The sequence below is a fragment of the Oncorhynchus nerka genome, linkage group LG23, assembly GCF_034236695.1.
Source record: "Oncorhynchus nerka isolate Pitt River linkage group LG23, Oner_Uvic_2.0, whole genome shotgun sequence".
In the NCBI taxonomy this organism is placed as follows: domain Eukaryota; kingdom Metazoa; phylum Chordata; class Actinopteri; order Salmoniformes; family Salmonidae; genus Oncorhynchus; species Oncorhynchus nerka.
Window position 1 is genome coordinate 29,873,408 of NC_088418.1, and position 27,787 is coordinate 29,901,194.

Here is a 27,787-nt window from a genome sequence, read left to right on the forward strand (position 1 = left end):
GCCGGCGACAGCACAGTTCTGCCTAGTGACATAGGCTGATGAAGTGGTGACTCGGTCGTTTTCAGCAGCTCTCGGGGCAGTTCGGGAAGCCTCGGCTCTCGGGGCAGTTCTCTCGGCAACTAGACCGTCGGGAGTTTCCGGGATGACTCGGAGGCAAGGTGGGATCCCTGGGCGTGCGAGCGAAATCCAAATTCCTCTCCCTCTGTCGTTCCCGTAATCGCCAATCGATACGGATGGTCAAAGAGATGAGGGAATCGAGCTCCGTAGGTAACACCCATGCTGGAAGCTCGTCCATGACCTCCTCCGAGATGCTGTGCAGGAACATATTGAACAGTGCCTCTTGATTCCAAGCACTCTCCGCAGCCAACGTGTGGAACTCCACCGCATAAACAGCAACACCGTGGGAGTCCTGCCGAAGCTGGATTAGCTTCCTGGCGGCCTTTAGCACGGAGAACAGGGGATCAAAGACCTTCCTCACTTCTCTCACGAACCCCTCCAGACTAGCGCTGTAGTTCCCACAAGGCAGTAGCCCAGGTGAGAGCCCTCCCAGACATCAGCGTGATGAGGTAGGCTATCTTGGAGCGATTCGAGAAGGAAGAGGGCTGAAGCTCGAAGACGAGGGCACACTGAGCTAGGAACACCCAACAGGTGATCAGCTCTCCATTGAAGTGTTCCGGAGGTACGCGAGGCTCCCAAGAAGGTTTGGACAAGGCCACGAAGCAATTCCTCGTGCATACCGATGGTGGCTCCCTGGGTGGAGATGGCGTTGAGCACCTGGCCCGGGTCTGCTGGGTCAGTCGTGGCCAGTTCGTACTATCAAGTATCAAGGTAAGACCCAGATGCAGACCGTGTCGGAGTAACAATAAAAATTACAACAACGGGGCAAAGGTACAGCAGGCAGGCTCAGGGTCAGGTCAGGCAGAGGTCTGTAATCCAGAGGTGGGGCAAAGGTACAGCAGGCAGGCTCAGGGTCAGGTCAGGCAGAGGTCTGTAATCCAGAGGTGGGGCAAAGGTACAGCAGGCAGGCTTTAGGGTCAGGGTCAGGCAGAGTGGTTAAACGGGTGGGTACAGGGTCAAGACAGGCAAGCGTCAAAAACCAGGAGGACAAGAAAAGAGAGATTGGGGAAAAGCAGGATCTGACACAAAAACGCTGGTTGGCTTGACAAACAAGACGAACTGTCAACAGACAAACAGAGAACACGGGTATAAATACACAGGGGATAATGGGGAAGATGGGTGACACCTGGAGGGGGGTGGAGACAATCACAAAGACCGGTGAAGCAGATCAGTGTGTGACACTATCAAGTGCTTGTCAGATTGTGAATGAGTGACTGATGAAGTGTGTACAGCCTGCGCAAAAAAACAAAGCAGAGCTCATGCCTTCCATGCAACTTTTTTCCAATCATCATTAGAGTCGCATCATGCAGCCCGAGAATGTATTACAATCAAAACATATAGCCCATTGTTTGTATCACAACTAAAGTTACATAAATAACTCTAAATGTAATGAGTACCTGTTTCTTTGTTAACCGCTCAAAACAGAATAGCCGCATGTGCGCACTCCCTCAAATCATTTGGAGAAAATATGCTTTCTATTTTCTTCAGCTATGTTCAATTGTATTCTTCATACTATAAAATAATATAAAATAATGCCACGGAATTCTAAGGAAATCTTGTGTGCTAAATGAACTAGTGTAGCCCCCAGCCATAAGGCATAGCGAGATCAGGGCCAAACATAAGGACAACTGTGAGTTTGCTATTCTGTTCTTCTGAAAGGTCTTTCTACATATCATGTTTCTTTAGACCTATCTAATATAAATAACGGATTTATTGTGATGGTGTAAGCAATTTTACATGGATTTATTATACTTAAAAAAACATTTTTTTTACATGTCAACTCCCCCTCCCGTCCCGTTTTCAGGACCCTGTCTTTCAAAGATAATTCCTAAAAATCCAAATAACTTCACAGATCTTCATTGTAAAGGGTTTAAACACTGTTTCCCATGCTTGTTCAATGAACCATAAACAATTAATGAACATGCACCTGTGGAAAGGTCGTTAAGACACAAACAGCTTTCAGACAGTAGGCAATTAAGGTCACAGTTAAAGAAGCCTTTCTACTGACTCTGAAAAACACCAAAAGAAAGATGCCCAGGGTCCCTGCTTATCTGCGTGAACGTGCCTTAGGCATGAGGACTGCAGATGTGGCCAGGGAAATAAATTGTAATGTTCATACCGTGAGACACCTAAGACAGAGCTACAGGGAGACGGGACGGATAGATGATCATCCTCGCATTGGCATACCACGTGTAACAACACCTGCACAGGATCAGTACATCCGAACATCACACCTGCGGGACAGGTACAGGATGGCAACAACAACTGCCCGAATTACACTAGGAATGCACAATCTCTCCATCAGTGCTCAGACTGTCCGCAATAGGCTGAGAGAGGCTGGACTGAAGGCTTGTAGGCCTGTTGTAAGGAAGGTCCTCACCAGACGTCACCGGCAACAACGTTGCCTATGGGCACAAACCCACCGTCGCTGGACCAGACTGGACTGGCAAAGAGTGCTCTTCACTGACGAGTCGCGGTTTTGTCTCAACAGGGGTGATGGTCGGATTCGCGTTTATCGTCGAAGGAATGAGCGTTACACCGAGGCCTGTACTCTGGAGTGTGATCGATTTGGACGTTGAGGGTCTGTCATGGTCTGGGGCGGTGTGTCACAGCATCATCGGACTGAGCTTATTGTCATTGCAGGCAATCTCAATGCTGTGCGTTACAGGGAAGACATCCTCTCCCTCATGTGGTACCCTTCCTGCAGGCTCATCCTGACGTGACCCTCCTGCATGACAATGCCACCAGCCATACTGCTCGTTCTGTGCGTGATTTCCTGCAAGACAGGAATGTCAGTGTTCTGCCATGGCCAGCGAAGAGCCCGGATCTCAATCCCATTGAGCACGTCTGGAACCTGTTGGATCGGAGGGTGAGGGCTAGGGCCATTCCCCCAAGACATGTCCGGGAACTTGCAGGTGCCTTGGTGGAAGAGTGGGTTAACATCTCTCTCTCCATGAGGAGGAGATGCACTGCAGTACTTAATGCAGCTAGTGGCCACACCAGATATTGACTGTTACTTTTACCTCTGTTCAGGGACACATTATTCCATTTCTGTTAGTCACATGTCTGTGGTACTTGTTCAGTTTATGTCTCAGTTGTTGATCATTTTCAAGTTTGGAATTGTACACATAAATGTTGGTAATAATAATAATAATGTTGTTACAGTTGATAACAAGACAAAGAAAGTGACCAAAAGGGTCACAGGCTGAGTGCAAAATACTTTCACTTAAATGGAAGTTGTTGAATCTTGTTATGTTCGTACAAATATTTACACATGTTAAAAGAAATGCATTTGACAGTGAGAGGACATTTCTTTTCTTGCTGAGTTTAGATGTTCCAAAGGTCTGCATCATAGATGCTAAATGTGTTTATGTTAATTAATGGTCAATTACCGTGAAACCAGCAGTTATTTGCTTGACAGTCACTAGCTGACAACAGTTCATGACCACCACAGCCCTAAATAGGACTAAACCAAATCAAACTTGATTTAAAGTTCATTTGAAGTTTGATTTGATTCAGTCCTATTCTTTAAAAGTTACATCTCCTTCAAATGTGGATATTTGGATGCTTTGACAACCAAACTCAATTCAACGTTACTAAATAGCATTACATTTGAAATCAACCAGAGCTTGAAAACCTAGGGCTATTGCAATGTCTAATTTTAGTTGAAATCTTGGTTGAATTGAAACAATAGCTGTTGCAAATGCTATATAGCCTAAATAAATACCATAATTGATGATATATGAGTGATATATTATGGTCGCATTTAATTTGTTCTGTTAAACCTACCCTTTGGATTGACTTTGATAGCAGCAGTGAATCTATTTAGTTTTCAAGTGGAGATCTCTCAACAATCATTCTCAATCACAATAGCACATTGGTAATAGTCAGTGACAAATATCTTAGCTAGGTAGAGCTGCGCATAGTTAAAACTCTAGATGGGAGACCAAAAGGTAGCTGTAGATTGATCAATTCTCCAGTAGGAAGTGCTACCTAGCATATATATATATTTTTTGATAGTGGATATAACGTTAAAGATCTGACGTTGTTTTAAAGGTACAAATTCAACGTATTTTATACAAGGTTTGTCTATGTGGAAATGTGGTTAGCATGATGACATAATCCTGTGGTAGAAATTTCCCGTTGATAACTTTTTCAAATCCACTGTATTTTCCACGAAGATTCCACGTCACAATATGTTGTCAAATTACATTGAATCAACATTTATTCAACCAGTTAAAATAGCCATAAACGGGCAAAAGTCATCACAGTAGTCTAATTTCCTGTTGAAAACCGCGTTACCCATTAAGCATTGCTTTCTATATCTATTTAGAGTTTTTGGGAATCTGTTTGTTTCCGGTGATTAATAGTCATTTCACGGTCAATGGTCCACGGTCAATATCAGCGATCAGCGTTCATTCGGCGCAGTTTGTCAGGCAGGTTATCCTCCGGCCACCCCCCACCCACAGGCAAAGGGATTTGGACAGGGGTCGGATTTGGGGCCGGGATGAGGCTCAGGGCAGGGGGAAGCCTCCACTTCTCCTGCTCCCCAACTGAATGAGTCAGAGTGTCTCCAATACCTGGACCCCCATCTAGTGCCTTAAGCTGGAGCTTCTCCTCCACCTTCCCTTGGCCAAAGCCCCCGGGGATGGAGCTGGAGACCAGATGCTGGACCCCCAGGGGCAGACTCCCCTGGTCACCCCTGCTAGAGGCCTTGTCCCCAGGCTGGGCTCCTCCAGTCTTCACCCTCGTTCGGAGGTCCTCCTTGTAAGAGCTCATATGCTGTAACTTGCTGGGCAGCCTCCCCATCGCTTGTTCCTGGGTAGCCTCTCCATGGTCGGCAAAGTCCACTGACAGCATCCTCTCCCTGCGGCTCCGGCTCTGGCCCCCATTCCCCAGGGGAGGGGAGGTGGGGACGCCTGGTGGAGGGTTGGGGGAAGTCAGGGAGATCTTCTCCTCGTGCTCCTTGATGCTGTAACGGGGAGTGTTGACCTCGAAGGTGTTGTGGAACTGGGAGTAGTCAACCCGGAAGAAGCCCTCCTCCAGGGACATGACGGGCAGGAAGCGGTGGCCCCACAACACCTCGTCCTCTGTGTAGGAGGTCCGTGCCTGACACGTCATACCTGGGACAAAGGGAAGAGGAGGGAGGGAGGGAGAACGAGTAGATGGGGAAAACAGAGAACAGAGGGGAAGATAAGGAGAAAAACAGAGGTTAAAGAGAATGAGAGGTGCATAGAAGACAAGGAAAAAAAGAAGTACACGGAGACAAGGGGAGGGAAAGACGAGGAGAGAAATAGAGCGAGAGGGAGAAGTGTCGTGGAACGACGACAGAGATAAAAAAAAAAAATTATCTAATAATTTTTCATCTAATATCATCTAATATTTAAAGATAAATGTGATATTCTCTTAAATATTTGATTTGATTATACTGGGAATGGTAGTCCTTGTATTTCGCCTCAAAGGAATGGAGAAATATTGATTTATTGTTTTTAAAACAAAATACAAGCAAGACTACAAAATATACATTATACAGATGAATTAAAGAGACAATTTGAAAAACAATGAAACCACTCTCAAAATCATAGATAGAGCTACAGTATGAATACAAGGACTGACCATCCAGTCATTAGATCAAAATTATCGTTTTAACCGTGTTTGAAGCTATAAAGTGTTTGTTTACAAACAATGGAGAAAACAAGCTTATATTTTGGGTTCAGATTGGGTAAGGCAGTTGAACTAAACCCATGAGGCATTTACTGTATATTCTTCCATCAATGGCTATATATCCTTAATTTAAAAGTCCAGAAATGGATGTACCAATCCCAGAATTCCCCTTTAAAGAACAGATTGAATGAAAGAAAGAGTCTGCTTTTACCAGTGGTTTCCACAATGCCCTCCAGGATGACCACGATCTCAAACTCCTCGTTCATGAGCGAGCGCTGGGACAGGTCAAAGAAGGGACTCTTGGGATTGATCTCGTGGCAGATAGTCAGAGGGGACACCAGGAAGAGCTGGTCGGCCCCCGTCCCAAATCCTACGTCTAGCTCACACTGGTCCAGGGGTAGAAACTCCCCCTCCGGAGTCTGACGAGACTGGGGAAACAAAAGTGTGTGGCACATGGTATGCCTGTAAGAGGAGGGATGTTGTGTAAGAAACTGCATACTGCAATACTGTGATATGGTGGAAACTCAGTACTACTGTACAGGGATTCAATCATTTTCAGGAGAAGGTACTATAGCATTTTCCCTCATGCCTCTGAACTGTTGACAGACTTCATATCTGTGACAGTGACGCATAGTGAATTGTGCATAGACCTATCAAATGTGTAATTGTCTGAAGAGTCACAATGACAGCCCCTGGGATCCCGGTTACCCATTTGAATCCCTACTACTGTATATGCCTTACAGATCCTTTCAGATCTATGAGTAGCTATCATATAAAGAAGGGTCTAGAAGAGGGGGTAGGGGAAAGTGGTTCATTTTGGACTGAGTGTCTTATAAACCAGATGTTCAAAGTGCAAGACTGAATCAGATAAAGACGGATCCCCTACTCCATTTCCTCTTCAGTGTAGCAATTACTAAGGACTTAAAACCAGCTCTGTAAACTGCATGAAGGAAGATAACTATTTTGGAAACCCGAAAAATAACCACTGTGGAAATGAAGACAATTGATTTCCTAAAATAACTTTACACGACCCATTGTGCTGCTTACAACTGACACATTTACTTTCGGCTGATAGCGTTGGGTTCCTATCGTACTCCCAAACTCTATGGTAGCGTGCTCTAGCACGGAAAGCCTGGCCTCTTTGACGAGACTGCCGGGAGGACCACAGATGGCGAAACAGACTGTGATTCTTATTCACAGCGTTGTTGGGGACAGAAGGGTGCGACATTTCACAGGAAGGAGTCTGTACCCACGGTTCCCTCATCGCCTTGGCTTGGAGAAGCTGTTTTTTCCCCCTAGTATCTTCACATTTTAGTGCCAGGCACCTGTGGTGCATCATTAAAATGTCCTACAGCAACTGGAGGAGGCAGTGTGCAAGTTACATGTTTACAGGCAATGTTCCTGTTATGGTCCTGGGGTGAGCACTTAACCTGAACAACATGCAAGGGTCCTACCCACTTTAAACACATAAACCCTTTATAAGGCATATGCTTCACAAATAAGTACTAGGCAAATGTCATGTCAATAACTGGCCTGCTAATGTTTGCAGCTCCTACTCTCTTCAACGACACCACGCATAAGCGTGCCGGCTTTGTGAGAGTGAAAAGTTACACTTCCAGTGTAGCAAGTTAAAAAAGAAAATCTAGAAAGAAAAAAAGTTTTCTAGAAAAAAAAATGTAAATATGCGCTTATAATGTGAAGAAATAGCCTAATAGTTTATCAACATTTTAAGCTAAACTTTCTGACCTCATTGCTTAAAATGTTTGTTTTACTTTGGGATTTATCCCATTCCACAACTGTCCCAGACTATGTTCGGGATATTTATTTCTAACACAGAATAGAATAGGTCAACTTTTGCACTATGGGGGACAGTAGGTTGACATAGTGATAGTGATTTTGCTGTTTGTTAGGCCTAATCATGTTGTTGGCTGGCGAAAAGTAAACGTGGACAGTTCTTCCAGTTCTTCGGAATTGGATAAGGGCGTGGCGCAGTTGTGTCACAGATGTGTCTGTCTTCCCTTGTAGCCTGTGAGAAAGACCTGATCATGTGACGGAGAGCCATTTGAGTGAGAGGTGCTTTGGAGCTTGCAGCTGGGAGAAGGGAATATAGTTATTATATTCAGCTCAAGGGCACAACGGCCACTGTCTGCAGATGGGGTGGATTTTTTTAGGGGGCACACAAAGGGGATGAAGCCAGGAAATTCTAGGCATTATCAAGTGCTTGTCAAATTGTGAATGAGAGACTGTATAAATACACAAGGGATAATGGTGAAGATGGTTGAAAACCTGGAGGGGGGGGGGGTGTGGAGACAATCACAAAGACAGGTGAAACAGATCAGGGTGTGACACGATCACGTGCATGTCAGATTATGCATGAGTGACTGATGAAGTGTGTACAGCCTGCGCGAAAAAACTAAGCAGAGCGCATGCCTTCCAACGCAACTCCACCAGTGGCTTGTGGGTTATGTGTAGAAGACAGGAGATGCTAAATGTGTTTATGTTAATCAACGGCCAATTACCATGAGACCGGCAGTTATTTGCTCGGCTGATGGAATCTCATGACCACCACAGCCCTAATTGAGAGTGGGCAAAAAGTGAGAGACAAAAAAGGGAAAGACAGAAAGGGGACATGTGCAAAAGCCACACTCTTCATAAGTCTTCCTTCTTCAAAGTAAATCCATCCTATAAAGCAGTGGCTCCCAAACTTTTTCGCTTACTCTACCACCAACTGAATTTTGCTCCGCCAGGAGTACCCCAGAAGTACCCTCTGATGTGCATTTTACCAGTAGGCCTACGGTCTCACGAGTCTTATCAAGTACAACCTTCAGAGGTCCCGGTACCCCTGGTTGGGAACCACAGCTATAAAACCAACACACACAACACATCTCCCTCCAAGGATTCCCGGATGTAACTACTAAAAAGATGAGGGGAAACCAGACATCTGTGGCCCTCAGATCCCTATTATACCTGTGCCATTATCATAGCAGGGATATCCAATTCAATATTTAGTTATTTCGACATTCCCAGTCATGCTTCCCATGGCTTTTCATTCCCCTACACCAGAGGGGCATTCTTTAATGGCTGTCAGTTGATCAGCTCACCCACAGTGAACAAAATGATTGCTATTTCTCTGTAATGTGACCATTTATGGTGCATTTATGGTCTTAACAGGGTTTGAATGCACCTCACAGAGATGATACGTAGTGATCTGTGACCACCTCAACACTGTATATTTGAGCCCCTCTGTCACGTTTACACCCTCTCCGGCCTCCAGGCCATCGGGCTGCTGATTATTTTTCGCACACCAGCGCCTCATGACACTCACCTGGACTCCATCACCTCCTTGATTATCTTCCCTATATCTGTCACTCCCCTTGGTTCTTTCCACAGGGTGTAATTGACTCTGTTTTCATGTCGGTGCGTTGTTTGTGTTACGTGTTTACCGTTTCATTTATTTATTCAGAAAAACGAATTCCCTGAACTTGCTTCCCGACTCTCAGTGCACACGTTACACCCTGTAGATGATGTGCCTATTGAGAGATGATGATATTAATATCATATTGTGATATTGAGTATAAGCATCTTACAGGTTATGGCAAGCTGACATTGTATGTGATCTCCACTCCAGATATATTGTCTTGAGTGCCATGATGGAAATGATTGTGGCCTTGGACAAGAACTTGAAACAGAGTCCATGCTTCAGACAAATCTAAAAAAAAAAGTGAACATATCCTAAGGTTTAATCCAACTGAGTTTGAGTCAACTTGAAAGCATAAAAACAGTAAGCAGGTGATTCTGATATGTACAAAATTTAGCAAATTTATTTAAAACAAAAAATTAAATATCACATTTACATAGGTATTCAGACCTTTTACTCAGTACTTTGTTGAAGCACCTTTGGCAGCGATTACAGCCTGTATTTAGGGAGTTTCTCCCATTCTTCTCTGCAGATCCTCTCAAGCTCAGTCAGATTGGATGGGGAGCGTCGCTGCACAGCTATTTTCAGATCTCGCCAGAGATGTTTGATCGGGTTCAGGTCCGGGCTCTGGCTGGGCCACTCAAGGACATTCAGAGACTTGTCCCGAAGCCCCTCCTGCATTGGCTGTGTGCTTAGGGTTATTGTCCTGTTGGAAGGTGAACCTCCGCCCCAGTCTGAGGTCCTGAGGGCTCTGGAGCAGGTTTTCATCGAGGATCTCTCTGTATTTGGCTCCGTTCATCTTTTCCTCGATCCTGACTAGTCTCCCGGTCCCTGCCTCTGAAAAACATCCCCACAGCATGATGCTGCCACCACCATGCTGATAGGGATGGTGCCAGGTTTCCTCTAGACGTAATGCTTGGCATTCAGGCCAAAGAGTTCAATCTTGGTTCATCAGACCAGAGAATTTTGTTTTTCATGGTCTGAGAGTCCTTTAGGTTCCTTTTAACAAACTCCAAGCAGGCTGTCATGTGCCTTTTACTGAGGAGTGGCTTCCATCTGGCCCCTCTACCATAAAGGCCTGATTAGTGGAGTGCTACAGAAATGGTTGTCCTTCTGGAAGTTTCTCCCATTTCCACAGAGGAACTCTGGAACTCAGTCAGAATGACCATTGGGTTTTTGGTTCACCTCCCAAGGCCCTTTTTTAATATATATTTTTTTAATTTAACCTTTATTTATTTTCTTCCCCAATTGCTCAGTTTGGGAGGGCAGACAGCTCAAGGAATAGTCTTGATGGTTTCAAACTTCTTCAATTTTAGAATGATGGAGGCCCCTGTGTTCTTGGGGACCAGACATTTTTTGGTACCCTTCCCAGATCTGTGCCTCGACACAATCCTGTCTCGGAGCTCTACGGACTATTCCTTCGACCTCATGGCTTGGTTTTTCTCTGACATGCACTGTCAACTGTGGGACCTTATATAGACAGGTGTAGACAGGTGTGTGCCTTTCCAATCAATTGAATCAATTGTCCAATCAATTGAATATACCCCAAGTGGACTCCAATCAAGTTGTAGAAACATCTCAAGGATGATCAATGGAAACAGGATCAACCATTAGCTCAATTTTGAGTCTCATAGCAAAGGGTCTGAATATCTACGTAAATATGGTATTTCTGTTTTTTATTTTCAACAAATTAGTAAACATTTCTATAAACCTGTTTTTATATTGTCCTTGTGGGGTATTGTGTGTAGATTGATGAGGAAAAAACAATATTTAATACATTTTAGAATAAGGCTGTAACGTAACAAAATGTAGAACAATTCAAGGGGTCTGAATACTTTGTATACACTGTATATTATTGATTGACTGACCATGGCTTCTCATGTCGCCCAGTACTGCAAAAAAATAAACATACACAAGTTTTTCCCAACTGTCAATCTTTCTTTCTCTTATATTTCATTGTCTCACACTCTTCTTGAATACTGTTTGAATACATTCAGTAATCACTGATCTGTATGTGACAGGACAAGAGAAAGCAAAGGTTCCAGCCTACTGCTTTCATCAATCTTTAAAAAATCAGGAAGTTCAGGGAAGGGAGGATAGATTTTTTTTCATGATGATTTTTTAAATGATTCAAAGAGACATTTCCATCATGAGAGGTGCGTGTACTGTAGTACTACTCCCTGTTTGTATGACAGGGATCAAGCTGTCTCATAAGTGCCTATACTGTACTAACCAAATGTAATGTTTTTGTGCTAGAGAGAGTTAGTCACTCGCCTCTGCACCACAGAATCATAGGATTCATTCTATCCTAAAGTATATGAAGATACTTCAAAGATTTGGATTGATTCAAAATGTAATTAAAGCTCCAGGACCATCCATTAAAAGTCAATGACTAGTATCCATTTCAATATGTACTGGGGTGTCTGAGACTTTATGCACCAATTATATAATTGTATCTTTCCTGTCAGGCTATCCAATTTGTTTCATAGCCTAAAAGTGCCGGGCAAATCATGCATGTCAAATACAAGAGAGGTGAAAGTACATGGTGATGTGCGTGTGTGTGTCAGAGTCGAAAATTACGCACCTTCATAAGGTAAGTCTGAATACCAACCAACTGAAAAGTGTGTAGGAAAGTCGAAATTTCCTCAATTGGAATCAGGCCCAGAATGAACAGCAGGTGAATAGAATGCTATTCTCATGCTTAATATCAAGGTTAGAATATGCATAGAGAGAAAAGTGCATAAAACGGGAATTCCATTCCATTTACAAGCACTTAACTCAGGTTGGAATCGGGGCACATGTGAATAGGAACTATAAACATAGTGTTTTTGCATTAGTGTTTATCCACCTATTTACCCACAATGCTGAGGGTTTACAGTGCCTTGCAAAAGTATTCATACCTTTTGGATTTCTTCCCATTTATTGTGTTACAACATGGGATTAAAATGGACTTAATTTAAAATACTCTGTAATGTCAAAGTGGAAGAATTATATATATATATATATTTTTAAAGATTAATATCAATTAAATAACTAAACTATCTAGATATTCAGCTACCTGAGTCAATACATGTACGTCTCTAAAAGCTTTATACACCTGGATTGCGCAATATTAGCTCATTATTCTTTTCATAATTCTTCAAACTCCGTCAAGATGTTGGGGATCATGGCTAGACAGCAATTTTGAAGTCTTGCCATAGATTTTCAAGCAGATGTAATTAAGTCAAAACAGAAACATTCACCGTCTTTGTAAGCAACTCCAGTGTATATTTGGCCTTGTGTTATTGCCCTGCTGAAAGGTGAATTTCTCTCCCAGTGTCTGTTGGAAAGCAGACTGAAGCAGGTTTTTCTCTAGGATTTTGCCTGTGCTTAGCTCCAGCCCATTTCTTTATTTATTTTTATCCTGAAAAACTTCCCAGTGTTTGCTCATGTCAAGCATACCCATCCTGTGAAGCTTGGGAGTGGGCGGATTTCCTTGTCCTTCTCGCAAGCCGTGATTTTGGGCAGCTCCGTGGTAGGAAATGTGACTGTTTCTGGTGCAAAAACAATGTCTTATCCTGGAGCTTGAGTAAATTACATTACTAAGCTGCCCCTGAATGTTCTACGCCAGGTCATGGAAACCGATTCTATCGTCGTCCTTGTGGGTTTTAATGACATTATGAAGAGCTGATTGATTCAATGCTAGACACTAATAAAATACCCATCATATCTGGCCCTGTGCACTCTCTGAATTGTGGCATTGAACACTTTAGTAGGATTCTGGCTACGTGATTATTTCAGCTCAATGGGTGAAACTTTTGTTGACAATTTCGATACCTTTTAGAAACAAAATGTGTTTTTTTAAGGAGGTTGAGATCCACCTGAATAATTTGGGTTCCTGGATCCTTTCACCACATTGTGAGGCTGCATTGAGACAATGACTTATCAATGACCCAAGCCCAGTTAATCCCTACCATTGTGTCGCTAAGTTGTCATAAGGCTTCAGCAATTTTACATTATACCAGGGGCGTTGGTAGACACAATTTAAGTAACCTAATGTATGTCCCTCTAACTGCCCTGAATGCCTCTGCTGATCCTACGGCTATTGTTTGCTGTAATCATGTGCCTATAAACCAGAGTTATACTGTTTGCACTAAGGCGGTGTGCTCTAGTAGGAAGTCCACTGTGTCCAGCTCACCCTGTAATGACATAAATAACATGAGAATGTCTACTTCTGATAATCTTCCCAGTAAAGCAATGTAAACAATCAAGCATCCCAGAAAAAGATCTAAAAATAGCACACGTTAACATATGTAGCTTAAGAAACAAGGTTAATGAAATTAATAACTTGCTATCATCAGATGACATTCATATTCTGACTATCTCTGAAACCTACTTAGATAATACATTTGATGATACAGTGTTAGCAATACATGGTTATAACATCTACAGAAAAGACAGAAATCCCATTGGTGGAGGTGTTATTGTTTACATTCAGGACCACACTCCTGTAAAGCTTAGAGAGGAGTTCATGTCAAATACTGTTGAGGTAATATGGCTCACCTAAAGCCCATTCTTGTGGGTAGCTGCTATAGGCCACCAAGCGCTAACAGTCAGTATCTGGATAATATGTGGGAAATGTTTGATAATGTATGTGATATCAACAGAGAGGTATATTTTCTGAAGTGGTGTAATGTACTTAAGTAAAAATACTTGAAAGTACTACTTAAGTCATTTTTGGGGTATCTTTACTTTAATATTTTTTATTTTTGACCACTTTTATTTTTACTTCACTACATTCCTAAAGAAAATTGTGCAGTTTTTACTCCATGCATTTTCCCTGACACCCAAAAGTACTGAACAGGACAATTGTCTAATTCACACACACCAAGAGAAAATCCATGGTCTTCCCTACAGCCTCTGATCTGGCGGACTCACTAAACACATGCTTTTGTTTGTAAATGATGTCTGAGTGTTGGAGTGTGCCCCTGGCTATACGTGAATTTAAAAAACAAGAAAATGGTGCCGTATGGTTTGCTTAATATAAGGAATTGGAAATGATTATACTTTTACTTTTGATACTTAAGTATATTTTAAACCAAATACTTTTAGACTTTTACTCAAGTAGTATTGTAATGGGCAACTTTTACTTGAGACATTTTCTATTAAGTTGTCACGGCTGGCTGAAGGACTGGACCAAAGTGCAGCATGGTAAGCGTACATTTTAACTTTATTTAAAAATGACGCCGACAAAACGAAGAACAAAAAAACAACCGTGAAGCTTTGATCTATGTGCCCTGAACAACCACAAAGTTAACTTCCCACAAAACAGGTGGGGGAAAAGGGTAGATCAAAGTATGGCTCTCAATCAGAGACAACGATAGACAGCTGTCCCTGATTGAGAACCATACCAGGCCAAGACAAAGAAATATAAAACATAGAAAAAAGGACATAGAATGCCCATCCTAGTCACAATTGCCATACTTGAGTAAAAGTAAAGATAACTTATGTCACGCCCTGGCCATAGAGAGACTTTTTATTCTCTATTTTGGTTAGGCCAGGGCGTGACATAAGTTATCTTTACTTTTACTCAAGTATGGCAATTGGGTACTTTTTCCACCACTGATTTTCTGGGTGATTTAAATATTGACTGGCTTTCATCAAGCTGCCCACTCAAGAAAAAGTTTAAAACTGTAACCAGTGTCTACTACCCGGTTCAGGTTATTTACCAGGGTAGTTACAAACAGCACAGAAATGAAATCATCAACATGTATTGATCACACCTTTACTAATGCTGCAGAAATTTGCTTGAAAGCAGTCTTAAGATCCATTGGATGTAGTGATCACAATATAGTAACCATATCTAGGAAAACCAAAGTGTCAAAGGCTGGGCCTAATATAGTGTATAAGAAGTCATACAATAAGTTTTGTGTTGATTCCTGTGTTGTTGATGTAAAGAATATTTGTTGGTCTGTGGTGTGTAATTAGAAGCAACCAGAAGCTGCACTTGACACATTTATGAAAATCCTTATTCCAGTTACGAAGACTGTAAAAACTGTTAAATCCCTGTGGCTTGATGATGAATTGATTTTTTTTTTTATCTGTCTGTACAACCGATTGGCAAACATACTGCAAATTGAGAATTCAGACTAAACTGAATAAAGAGAAGAAGAAATGATACTATGAAACAAAGATAAATGATATAAAGAATGATATTAAAAAGCTCTTGAGCACCTTAAATGAAATGTTAAACAAAAAGGCAAACTCAGCTCTATCATTCATTGAATCAGATGTCTCATTAATCACAAAACAATTATATTGCCAATTACTTTAGCAAACTTAGGCATGACATGCCAGCAACAAATGCTGACACTACACATCCAAGTATAACTGATCGAATTATGAAAGACAAGTATTGTAATTTTGAATTCCTTAAAGTGAGTGTGGAAGAGGTGAAAAAATGATTGTCTATCAACAATGACAGGCCACCGGGGTCTAACAAACTTGAATGGAAAATGACTGAGGATAATTGAGGACCATATTGCCACTCCTACTTGCCATATCTTCAATTTAAGCCTATTAGAAATGTTGTGCCTTCAGGCGGGAGGAAAGCAAACCTAAGAATAGTAAACCCCCTTTACTGGCTTAAAAAGATGGCCAACTCTTAGTAAACGTTTGGGAAAAATTGTGTTTGACCAGATACAATGCAATTTTACACTAAACAAATTGACAACAGACTTTGAGCATGCTTATAGGGAAGGACATTTAACAAGCACAGCACTTACACAAATGACTGATGATTAGCAGAGAGAAATTGATGATAAAAAAATTGTGGGGGCTGTTTTTGTTAGACTTCAGTGCAGCTTTTGACATATATATATATATATATATTTTTTTTTAAATCTAATTTGTATGAATCTTTTAAAAATGTTTGAATTTTTCTTCCAGTATGATACAGTATTACAGACTATATTGAGTAAATTGTTGACAAAAAATTGCAATTCAATCCATTTGAATCCCACTTTGTAACACAATAAAATGTGAAGAAATCCAAGGGGTCTGAATACTTTTGCAAGCCACTGTATACCTTTTTTATACCACTACATCTTTGACGATGATACTATTCCCAAGCAAGGGCTACTATCGCTCTCCTTATACAATATAGAACTACTATTCCCCTTTTGACCTTAAACATTAATCACTACCAACATTGTCCAGTCCAGTAACAAGACAGAATCTGTGAGAGAATCTGTGTTGAGTGCACAAGTTCCAAACACTTCATCAAGGCTGAGTTGCCACTGCAGTTGTTGCAGGTATTGTGTGCTCTCCAATAACATACTATAGGATTAACTTTAATGTGCCCAAGGGGAAAATTGTCTTAAACACATAGTACTGCAGTATACAAAATAGACACTGTACACATTCAACATAATACATACATTGCACGTTAACCTTACACATTGTACACTTCTCATACAGCCACATACATAATACATTGCCCATTCCCTTATTCTGTCAGTGGCGTACAAACACAGTTCAGCTATACTTATTGCTGTTTATGTATTTGATGGAAATGGGAATGAACTAGTGCTTATACCTGTCTGGCTTACACATAGGGACCATATAGCGCCTGCCTGAGGGGAGGGGCTAAATATTGGAGTGAAGTACATGAAGTACATGAGAGGGAACACCTGTTTGAAACCAGTCATTAGTCATGACACTTACATGTATGTTGCAGTATAATTCGTAACAAGCTTCATAACACAATTGTGTCGTGACTATTTTCATAAAGGTGGTACCCCCAATAGTAGAGTGTTACCTAATTTCCTTGTATACTGTATACTTCTATCCCAGATTCTCTTCTAAATGCCTAAGTAGGCTACTAGACGTAGCCTTTTGATCCATTATTAGGTAATGACATTTTAGGAGTCGTGTTTTACTTTCAACAGTCAGCAATCCAGAGCAATGGCAGTTATGCCTTTTCCAACGAAAGGTTCAGGAAAAACTGTTCTTACTCCATTATGGCATCAATACAATAGAGTACAATGAGTTTGTTTTAACCGTTGATCGATATGACTGATTTCTCAATGACCATCCATCTCCAGTAGCCACTGATCTCCAGTCCGTTACTAGGGGGGTTGGCGTGGGATATATGGCCCATTGAGCGCCATACTGCTGACTGGAAAACAGTGGGGTTATTTGATGACCCCATATGGTGTGTTTTGAGTCAGACACAGCAGATCGTTGACAGAAATGACCGTTCTCGGTTCACGATTGTTTACACTACAGACCAGGGTTCGATCCCAGGCTGTGTCACAGCCGGCCGTAACCGGGAGACCCATCAGGCGGGGCACAATTGGCCCAGCGTCGTCTCAGTCAGTGGAGGGTTTGGCTGGCCGGGATTTCCTTGTCCCATCGCGCTCTAGCGACCCCTTGTGGCGGGCCGGGCGCCTGCAAGCTGCCTCGGTCAACAGCTGGACAGTGTTTCCTCCGACACATTGGTGCGGCTGGCTTCCGGGTTAAGTGAGCAGTGTGTCAAGAAGCAGTGTGGGTTGGCTGGATTGTGTTTCGGAGGACACATGGCTCGCGACCTTCACCTCCCCTGAGTCCTTAGGGGAGTTGTAGCGATGGGACAAGACCGTAACTACCAATTGGATATCATGAAATTGGGGAGAAAAAGGGGTAAAAGTAAAAAAAATTGTTATAATAATATATGAAATGGCCGTTCACACATCGAGAAGTGATTCCATCAGCATAGCAGATCAGTGACATATATGATAGTTCACCAGTGGTGTGTATTCATGGATGCCAAGGGAAGCCAGGCGTCATCCCAAAAATTGGCCAAAAAAACAAACATAAAATAAGGTATATTTCGTCTCTCTGTGTTTCATAATTTTCATTAAATTCGCAAGAGGCTGAATGTATCTCAGAGCGAGTGAAACAGTGCCCCTCTGTCTCTGTATGGGTTGGCCATCTGTCTGATGCTGTCTGGTCCAAAAGAGTATGACATTGTTGCCGCCCGTAGTATTGAACGCCAGGAAAGCCTGCAAGCATTTAGACTCCCTTGATAAAAAAAACAATAATAATAGCCAATCAGCCTTGAGCTAAACTGAGTGAGCTCAACTGTGAATGGTCCTGGCGCACAAAAAAAAGTGTCAAGGGAAGCCAGTTTACATTTGGCTTCATTCCAATCACATCGCATGGAAAGCATACGAGCATATGATTTAAGATGGCGCCGGAGAAGAAGGCTGATGTTTTATGTGTCTCCAACCAATTGTGTTTTTGTTCGTTTCTTTGCGTTGTTTTTAACTTATTTTGTAACTTATTTTCTACGTAATGTTCCCGCTCCGTCTCTTATAACCGAAAATAACTTCTGGACATCAGGACTGCAAGTACTCACCACGGACTGGCAGAATCCTTTTTTTCCTTTAACGAATCTGACAAGCCCGACGTGAATGATATACTTCTCTCCTGGGAACAGGCCCAGATCCCTGTGATTTGTGTGAAGAGAAGGCATAGAAAAAGGGACCAGCGGGCGGGCTGCCTTCTAAAAATTTGTAGGTGATCGAATAAGCCCCCACTTCCTTCCATTTTGCTAGCAAACGTGCAATCTTTGGAAAATAAAATAGATGACCTATGAGGAAGATTAAACTACCAATGGGACATTCAAAACTGTAATATCTTATGCTTCACGGAGTCGTGGCTGAATGATGACACTATCAACAATACAACTGGCTGGTTATACGCTGTACCGGCAGGATAGAACAGTAGTTCTACACCTGCATTGCTTGCTGTTTGGGATTTTAGGCTGGGTTTCTGTACAGCACTTTGAGATATCAGCTGATGTACGAAGGGCTGTATAAATACATTTGATTTGATTTAGTAACTTGTAAGACTAGGGGCGGCGGACAATGTATTGTTGTAAACAACAGCTGGTGCACGAAATCTAAGGACGTCTTGAGCTATTGCTCGCCTGAGGTAGAGTATCTCATGATAAGCTGTAGACCACACTATCTACCTAGAGAGTTTTCATCCGCATTTTTCATAGCTGTTTTACATACCACCACAGACTGAGGCTGGCACTAAGACCGCACTCAATGAGCTATATTCTATCATAGGCAAACAAGAAAACGCTCACCCAGAGGCGGCACTCCTAGCAGCCAGGGACTTTAATACGTTTTATAAAATGTATATCAGCATGTTAAATGTGCAACCAGAAGGAGAAAAACTCTGGACCACCTTTACTCCACACACAGAGATGCATACAAAGCTCTCCCTCACACTCCATTTGGCAAATCTGACCACAATTATATCCTCCTGATTCCCGCTTACAAGCAAAAAAAGAAAGCAGGAAGCACCAGTGACTCGATCAATAAAAAAGTGGTCAGATGAAGCAGATGCTAAGCTACAGGACTGTTTTGCTAGCACAGACTGGAATAGGTTCCGGGATTCGTCCGATGGCATTGAGGAGTACACCACATCAGTCATTGGCTTCATCAATAAGTGCACCGATGATGTCGTCCCCACAGTGACCGTACGTACATACCCCAACCAGAAGCCATGGATTACAGGCAAAATCCGCACTGAGCTAAAGGCTAGATCTGCCGCTTTCAAGGAGAGGGACTCTAACCTGGAAGCTTATAAGAAATCCCGCTATGCCCTCCGATGAACATCAAACACGCAAAGCGTCAATGCAGGACTAAGATTGAATCGTACTACACAGGCTCTGACGCTCGTTGGATGTGGCAGGGCCTGCAAACCATTACAGACTACAAATGCAAGCACACCCGAGAGCTGCCCAGTGACATGAGTCTATCAGACAAGCTAAACTATATCTGTGCTCGCTTCGAGGCAAATAACACTGAAACATGCATGAGAGCACCAGCTGTTCTAGAAGACTGTGTGATCACGCTCTCCGAACTGATGTGAGTAAGACCTATAAACAGGTCAACAATCACAAGGCCGCAGGGCCAGACAGATTACCAGGACGTGTACTGCGAGCATGCGTTGACCAACTGGCAAGTGTCTTCACTGACATTTTCAAACCTCTCCCTGTACGAGTCTGTAATAACAACCTATTTTAGACAACCATAGCCCCTGTGCCCAAGAACACTAAGGTAACCTGACTAAATGACTACCAACCCGTAGCACTCATGTCTGTAGCCATGAAGTGCTTTGAAAGGCTGGTCATGGCTCACATCAACACCATTATCCCAGAAACCCTAGACCCACTCCAATTTGCATACCGCCCCAACAGATCCATAGATGATGCAATCTCTATTGCACTCCACACTTCCCTTTCCTACCTGGACAAAAGGAACACCTACGTGAGAATGCTATTCATCGACTACAGCTCAGCATTCAACACCATAGTGCCCTCAAATCTCATCAATAAGCTAAGGACCCTGGGACTAAACAAATTCCACTGCAACTGGATCCTGGACTGTCTAATGGACCGTCCCCAGGTGGTAAGGGTAGGTAACAACACATCCGCCATGCTGATCCTCAACACAGGGGCCCCTCAGGGGTGCATGCTCAGTCCCCTCCTGTATTCCCTGTTCACTCATGACTCCACGGCCAGGCACAACTCCAACACCATCATTAAGTTTGCCGATGACACAACAGTGTTAAGCCTGATCACCGACAACGATGAGACAGCCTATAGGGTGGAGGTCAGAGACCTAGCTGTGTGGTGCCAGGACAACAACCTTTCCCTCAATGTGATCAAAACAAAGGAGATGATTGTGGACTACAGGAAAAAGAGGACAGGTCACGCCCCCATTCTCATTGATGGGTCTGTATTGGAGGAGGTTAGGAGCTTCAAGTTCCTTGGGGTCCACATCACCAACAAATTAACATGGTCCAAGCACACCAAGACAGTTGTGAAGAGGGCACGACAAAATCTATTCCCCCCTCAGGAGACTAAAAAGATTTGGCATGGGTCCTCAGATCCTCAAAACGTTCTACAGCTGCACTATCGAGAACATCCTGACTAGTTGCATCACTGCCTGGTATGGCAACTGCTCGGCCTGCAAGGCACTTCAGAGGGTAGTGCAAACGGCCCAGTACATCACTGGGGCCAAGCTTCCTGCCATCCAGGAGCTCTATTCAGGCGGTGTCAGAGGAAGGCCCTAAAAATTGTTGAAGACTCCAGCCACCCTAGTCATAGACTGTTCTCTCTGCTACCACACAGCAAGCAGTACCGGAGCGCCAAGTCTAAGTCCAAGAGGCTTCTAAACAGCTTCTACCCCCAAGACATAAGACTCCTGAACATATAATCAAAAAGCTACCCAGACTATTTGCATTGCTCCCCCTGCCCCCGCCCCCCCTGGCTACATTATAATCCATCAATAAGAGGAGTGTTGTGTTTTCACTGTAGCCAAGGGTTTTCCAGCAGGCCATCTGTTGGCCAAAGAGTGGATGCTGCCTTCATTAGTGCAAGATTTAGGAACTGGAGAAAAAACATTGAAAAATTCACAGCACATCAAAACTGCCAAACCCACCGCCACTTTTGTAACTGTAACAGCACACCAGCTAAATCCAATCAACGCCCAGTTATCCAGCGCGTGGGGTAAACAGCAGGAGGACGAAAGGCATTGCTTGGCGAATATTTGTTGTTCGGTGCGGCATGTAGTTAGACAGGGACAAGCCTTTTAGAGGCCACACGGATGACAGTGGCAATTTATACCAGCGTTTGAAACTTAGGGCAGAAGAGGATGATCCCATTGTACTGAAGTGGTTAACAGAGCGCACCGCAATGTACACAGGCCCCAAAGCGCAGAATGAAATTCTGAACATCATGGCCAATACAGTCATTCGAGGCATTGCAGCTGAGATTAGGTCTCTTCCGGTTGTACAATTTTCAGGAATTGATGATGGTACTCAAGATGTCTCTGGTGCTGAACAGGAGAGTGTCTGCCTGCGTTCTGTTGACCCATGACCTTATCCTTCACAAGGAGTTTATTGGGCTAAACATTGTGTCGGATGTGTTGTTGAGGCTCAATTTGCCCATGTTTGGCTTAGGTGAGCAGAGTTACGATGGTGCCTCAAACATGGCAGGAAAATACACAGGTGCACAGGAAATTGTGAGGAGGCTGCAGCCATTAGCCCTCTATGTGCATTGTGGAGCACACTGTGTAAATCTGATTACAACAGGCTGGCTGCTCAGCCTCCCCACTAATCCAGGATTCCTTTTCTTGGGTCCATCAGTTCGGTGTTCTCTATGGCCAGTCAGGAAAGTTTAAGAGGATGTTTGAATCAATTTCCACGTCCAAAGATACACATCTGACCACCCTGAAACCCCTATGTCCAACAAGGTGGACTGTGCGGAATACTGCTATTAGATCTGCGCTAGGGCAGTATGAGCGGGTGCTAAGCAGCCTAGAGGAGATGGCAAAAACTGCATCCAAGACAGCTTCAACTGCCAGTGGCTTATTTGAGCACTTCAGTAAAGGAAAGACTATGTGTGGCCTCACACTCGCCTCTGCTGGTCTTGGAGAGCTTGAGTGCCTAAACATTTCACTGCAGACGAAAACTCAGACTGTCTCTGGTATGCAGGCTGCAGTCGAGTGTGTGCGGTCATCTCTTAGGGACAAGACAAACAATGAAAGCTACCTTGCACAGTATGAGAAAGCAACAACATTGATTGACTCCATGGAATCCATTGTGACACACTCAAGATGATTTGCTGGCAAAGCAGTGGATCACTACTAATTTTTTGACGTCTTGGATGGTGTGGAGGTTCAGTTTGGCGGACGTTTTGAACAGGACAGTCTAAACATCCTGCAAAAGTTGGAAAGAGTGCTTCTCATGGGGGAGTTGGATGAGTCTCTAGATCAGTACCCTGAGCTGAACATAGATTCTCTTTCATTGAAGTTGCCTCTCTTTTGCAACAAATACCCCTGTAGCAGCAGTGGAGAGGCAGCAGAGGTCCTCAGGAGGCTTCCAGTGGAGGTGCGTGGGTTGTTTGACCAAGTTGAGGTGCTGATCATAATTTTGTTTGTGGTGCCAGTGTCATCGTGTGAGGATGAGAGGAGGAGTTTCAGTGCACTCCGCAGGTTAAAGACTTGGCTTCGGTTTAGCATGGGCCAAGAGAGACTGAACGGCGTAGTTGTCTGTAATGTACATAAAGACAGGCTGGACAGTCTTGAGGGAAATATCTGCCAGAAATTTGTTGGATCCATTGAAACCCGCAAACATATGTACGGTTCTTTTGTTCAGAAGTATGTATAGCAGTGGTTCTCATCCTTTTTGGGGTACTGGAACCCCTGCATATTTTGAGGCAAGGCAGGCAAGGTTTTGAGTGGTCCTCAGGGACCTCCACCCCCTCTATATTATATGTAGAATCCTTGTGCTGCTGAATACGTTCATTACACTTTTATATTTCACAGACCCCTTGCAATTACACCAGGGACCCCTAGGGGTCCACAAACCCCTGTTTGAGAACCCCTGGTGTATAGTATGATATTTGATATTTTGTTTAGTAGTTTTCAGTTTTTAGTACATGACAGTACACTTACTAATTATTTATTTTATGTTATTTTATTTAAAATTGCACACTTTGTGTGACATACTTGTCCATAGCTGTTGTTTGAAGACTTGAGACACTGACTGAACAATAAAGAAGTATTTTTGAAGGATATTTTGGTTGATTTATTTGGGTTATTCATTGAAGTAGTTCTTTCGCTTTTAAACTGTACTGATTTTGAGCTTTTTGTTCTTGTAAAGCTATTGTCGTACACTCAGGCCAGTGGCACATATTTAATGACTATATAAATGTATCAGAAAAAGTCAAATAAAAAGGTCAAATCAATACTGAGACCAACTTTGTGATGGTTCTCAATGGAGATTATTTTAAATGAGATCGCACTATGTCCATTGTATTTACGAAAACTGCACCCATACACAGTGTACAGTACCATTGCCACCTACTGGACTTTCTTGGTATAGCTGGTTGTAAATACAAATACCTGCGTACATACTGGACTGATAAGGAACACTACTATTAGTATTAGTAGTACTATAACGATTTAAACATTTGAACAAGTTGGGACAAGCCTTCCAGTTAACTACCTATCAATTATCCAGTAGTAGTAATTATGGTTCCTCAACATACATTTAACATATTACAACGTAGGCTGTGTTACAGCACTACTTTTGGTGTCCCCCTGACGAATTTCTCTTGAGAAAATGTAATGTAATTCTCCCCTCCAAAGTTGATATCTGATTTTCGCCCCTGCTTTGTAGACTTCGCCGGACAAAGGTTGCTCTCCGGTTTTGTGATGAAACCAGGTGTGGTTGAATTTATTCTGCCACTGTGTCTTTTTTAAAATTGTATCTGCCTTAGGCCTATATATCACGGTCGCAAGGCATATGAACTATCAGGTTTCAGAGCAAACAACGCCATTATCACAACGAATAGGTTGTAATATGTTTTTCTTTTTCTGGCTTGGCTTCCCCAGTGATTTTCCCCACTCACTGCTACTGCAGTTCACATATGCACAATCACACACTCAGACCACTACACACAGAGAGAGAGAGAGAGAGAGAGAGAGAGAGAGAGAGAGGGAGAGTTATATCGATTTTATTAGTTCAATTTCGAACTAATTCCACTTTGATTCCAAAACACACATTGCAGCCTAAGGCAGTAATTGTAACCTGCCAGGACATATAATTTAGTGGCCCACAGGGAATTTAGTCGATACTGGAGGATAAATTAATTTAAATGACTGAAAAGCCCTCATAGAAAACAATGGCCAAAACACAATTCATCCCTTGAATTGACTAAATAGGACCTTATTAACTGACCTAAATTCTGCTATACGTTTTGAGTTGTGCAACACACATTATGAAGCACAGCAGTCACTTTACAATAGTACTGGCATAACATCCCAAATGGATGAGAGAAAAATGGCGGAGACGATTGGAACATTTGAAAACATTTACCTTGATAAGTTTGCACCTGATCTGGGCCGATACCATATGGCTGTTCCGCAGGTTCCCCACTCGGAACATGAGACACAACTTCCCGTCCCGTTGCGAGATAACCGCATCCTGGCTAAACATGAGAGTCTCCGCGCGCTTCTTTGGCTGGGACATCTTGATAAACATGCAGCCGATAAGAAATGCGTCCACTATAGAACCCAGGAGAGACTGGAAGAGAAAAAGAATAATGCCTTCCGGACACTTTTCTGTGATGTAGCGGTAACCATAGCCGATAGTAGCCTCTGTTTCAATGAAGAACAAGAAAGCGGACGGAAAGTTGTAGACGTTCGCGACGCACGGGGTGTATGACGAGTCGTGGCCTTGTGGTTTGATGTCACCACGGATGTAGGCTATTATCCACCACATAGATGCCATAACCAGCCAGGCTACCGTGTAGGTTAATATAAATATGAGTAGGTTCCACCGCCATTTCAGGTCGACTAGCGTGGTGAAAAGATCGGAGATATATCGACTTGTCTCCCCGCCAAGGTTACCATGCTGGACGTTACAGCGGCCGTTCTTCTCCACAAACCGCTGGCGCTTTCTCTTCACGGGTGCAGAGACAGTCATGTCCCGTTTGGTGTTCACTACCTCGTAGTCCTCGCCAAATTTCCTGCGTATCGCAGACATAATGAGCGATTTGCGCTGAACCAAATAGGCTTTACGCAGGCTTGGCACCACTATCCAAGAGATGCAATAATATTCACTTGCTCGTCATGAGATGATCCTGCACGTAGGTGAATTAATAGTGATAACAAAAAAGATACATCACAGTCCATAGATCAGTCGAATAAATACGCATCCCAGCATTTATTGACACCTCAGTCCTCGTTGGCCAACTTTTATGTAGTCCCGGGCTTCACATCGTTGTTGTGATGTGACACTATGACAGAAGCTCACTGAAACATGCAAATTATGTGTCCTTGAAAAACCAAAACGGATCCAAGCCGACTGTCCTCCCGCGCTGGACACCACTCCATGCATAGCATGTTCTTCGGGCTCGCGCCACAAGCTGCTGCTGTCTGCTTGGGCACGCGTTCAGTCAGATGATAGACTGAAGAACTGCGGCACTTGCTGACAGATGTAGCCGATAGTGTGTTTGTCGCTGTAGGGGGAGGGAAGGGGGGGGGGGGGTTTGCCTCATTGTCCAACCCAATCAGGTATAAGCAGAGAAAGTTACAGTATAGCGCAAAGGACTTATGGTTCATTTTCTCCTATTTTCCCACTGTGCTATCAATATAATAGTATTTACCTAGACCTAGAGGGTTCCGTGTGTGACATTTGCACGTAACTAATTCGGACATACAACAAAACAGCTTTACTGTGATACAGTAATGTTTATTCCCAAGGACCCTGCCTTTGATCCATAACTATTTAGTTCCCCTAGTGATACGTGGTTGGAATTGTAACTCTCGACCTGATAGGATATAGTGAAGCCTATACGTATGGAAGTAAATTAGAGACATATGTGTACAGGCATGTAAAGGACGATTTGCACATTTAAAATATGAGTTGCACCTGTATAGCCCTAATCAGTTTTGTATTTGCAAAAGATATTTGCAAACATGTAACTTATTTTGAGAATAAATACAACAACACTTGCAAGCATGTAACTTGATAGGTGAATAAATGCTATACGATTTGCAAGCATGCAACTCAATCTGTGAATCAAAACTACATTTGCCAATCCGCACACTCAAGAGTTTTGTCTCTACTTTTAAGAGCTGCTCTGCATGCAAACTGCAGCAGAGAAAAACAAAGAGCTCTTGTGGGCAGGGCTTTTTCTTCCAACCAATCAGATGAGCTGTCATCATTCAGGAACGCGCTTTCAAACAGGGCTCCAGGGATCCAGTATGGGAGGACACTTTCCACTGTGTTAAACATAGATCAAATGATTTAAAATGACTGAATGATATTCACAGAATTTGAAAGCTACATGAAGGCGTTGGTGAGGGAAATGAAGGGAACAATTAAAACAAGTGTTTCCACATAGCATAACCGCTCCAAAGCTGATGCTGTTTTGAGGAGAACAGGCTAGCTCCCTGTAAAATTAAGACAAGAGGGGATGGGGAAGAAGATTAGATGTTCAGTTGCTTCATCTGGCTGATGCCGTGCCTAGACGAGATGAGAGCCAACTGTTATTGAGATAAAAGGGGGAGATCTCTCAGATTCTATCTCGATAAGCTTGCTAAATGTCAACGTTGAACCAATGCAATGATATACATTTTATTGGCTTGCTATATGAGCTGCTTTTCCTGAAAATATATCTGATACATCTAGTCATGCATCTGCAGACACAGCGAGGAGGAGAAAAGCCTGCTTCGGGTGAGCTACCTAGAACAACATCAACTAGCTAGCTATAATATCAGATAGACATTTTCAGGAAAAGCATGGCTAGACATAGCTTTCTGTAGGAACATTATTACTTGAAACCACCACATGCACATCATCTGTATCTTTGTTACATTCCATATGATGTTTTAATATATTTGTACCGTGTTGCTATCTGTCTCAAGATGTACAAATCATCAGCATGAAGAATACTGAATTCTGTTGAATTGTCAAGTGGACTGAATTCTCATGAAAATATTGTTGTGCCTCTCTTTCAGATCTGCTAAGCACACC

At 42.9% G+C, this 27,787-nt stretch overlaps 1 protein-coding gene across 1 annotated transcript; it reads right to left on the reverse strand.

Moving 5' to 3' along the window:
* Positions 1-1,970: 1,970 nt before the first annotated feature.
* Positions 1,971-25,792, reverse strand: kcnj19b (potassium inwardly rectifying channel subfamily J member 19b). Its single transcript, XM_029628777.2, has 3 exons — positions 25,124-25,792; positions 5,993-6,209; positions 1,971-5,240 (listed from the first exon to the last, which is right to left on the reverse strand). Exons 1-3 carry the CDS (start codon positions 25,790-25,792, stop codon positions 4,519-4,521), a joined length of 1,608 nt encoding a protein of 535 aa, XP_029484637.1. The 3' UTR covers positions 1,971-4,518.
* Positions 25,793-27,787: the final 1,995 nt, after the last annotated feature.

What these genes read in the sequence shown, in the direction of transcription:
- kcnj19b (XM_029628777.2), bottom strand. Translation starts at nt 25,792, where the DNA reads ATGTCTGCGATACGCAGGAAATTTGGCGAGGACTACGAGGTAGTGAAC. An exon ending in TCAGGTGCAAACTTATCAAG is followed by an intron (nt 6,210 to 25,123) that starts GTAAATGTTTTC and finishes TTGTTTCCCCAG; the next exon opens with TCTCGTCAGACTCCGGAGGG. An exon ending in GGGCATTGTGGAAACCACTG is followed by an intron (nt 5,241 to 5,992) that starts GTAAAAGCAGAC and finishes CCTTTGTCCCAG; the next exon opens with GTATGACGTGTCAGGCACGG.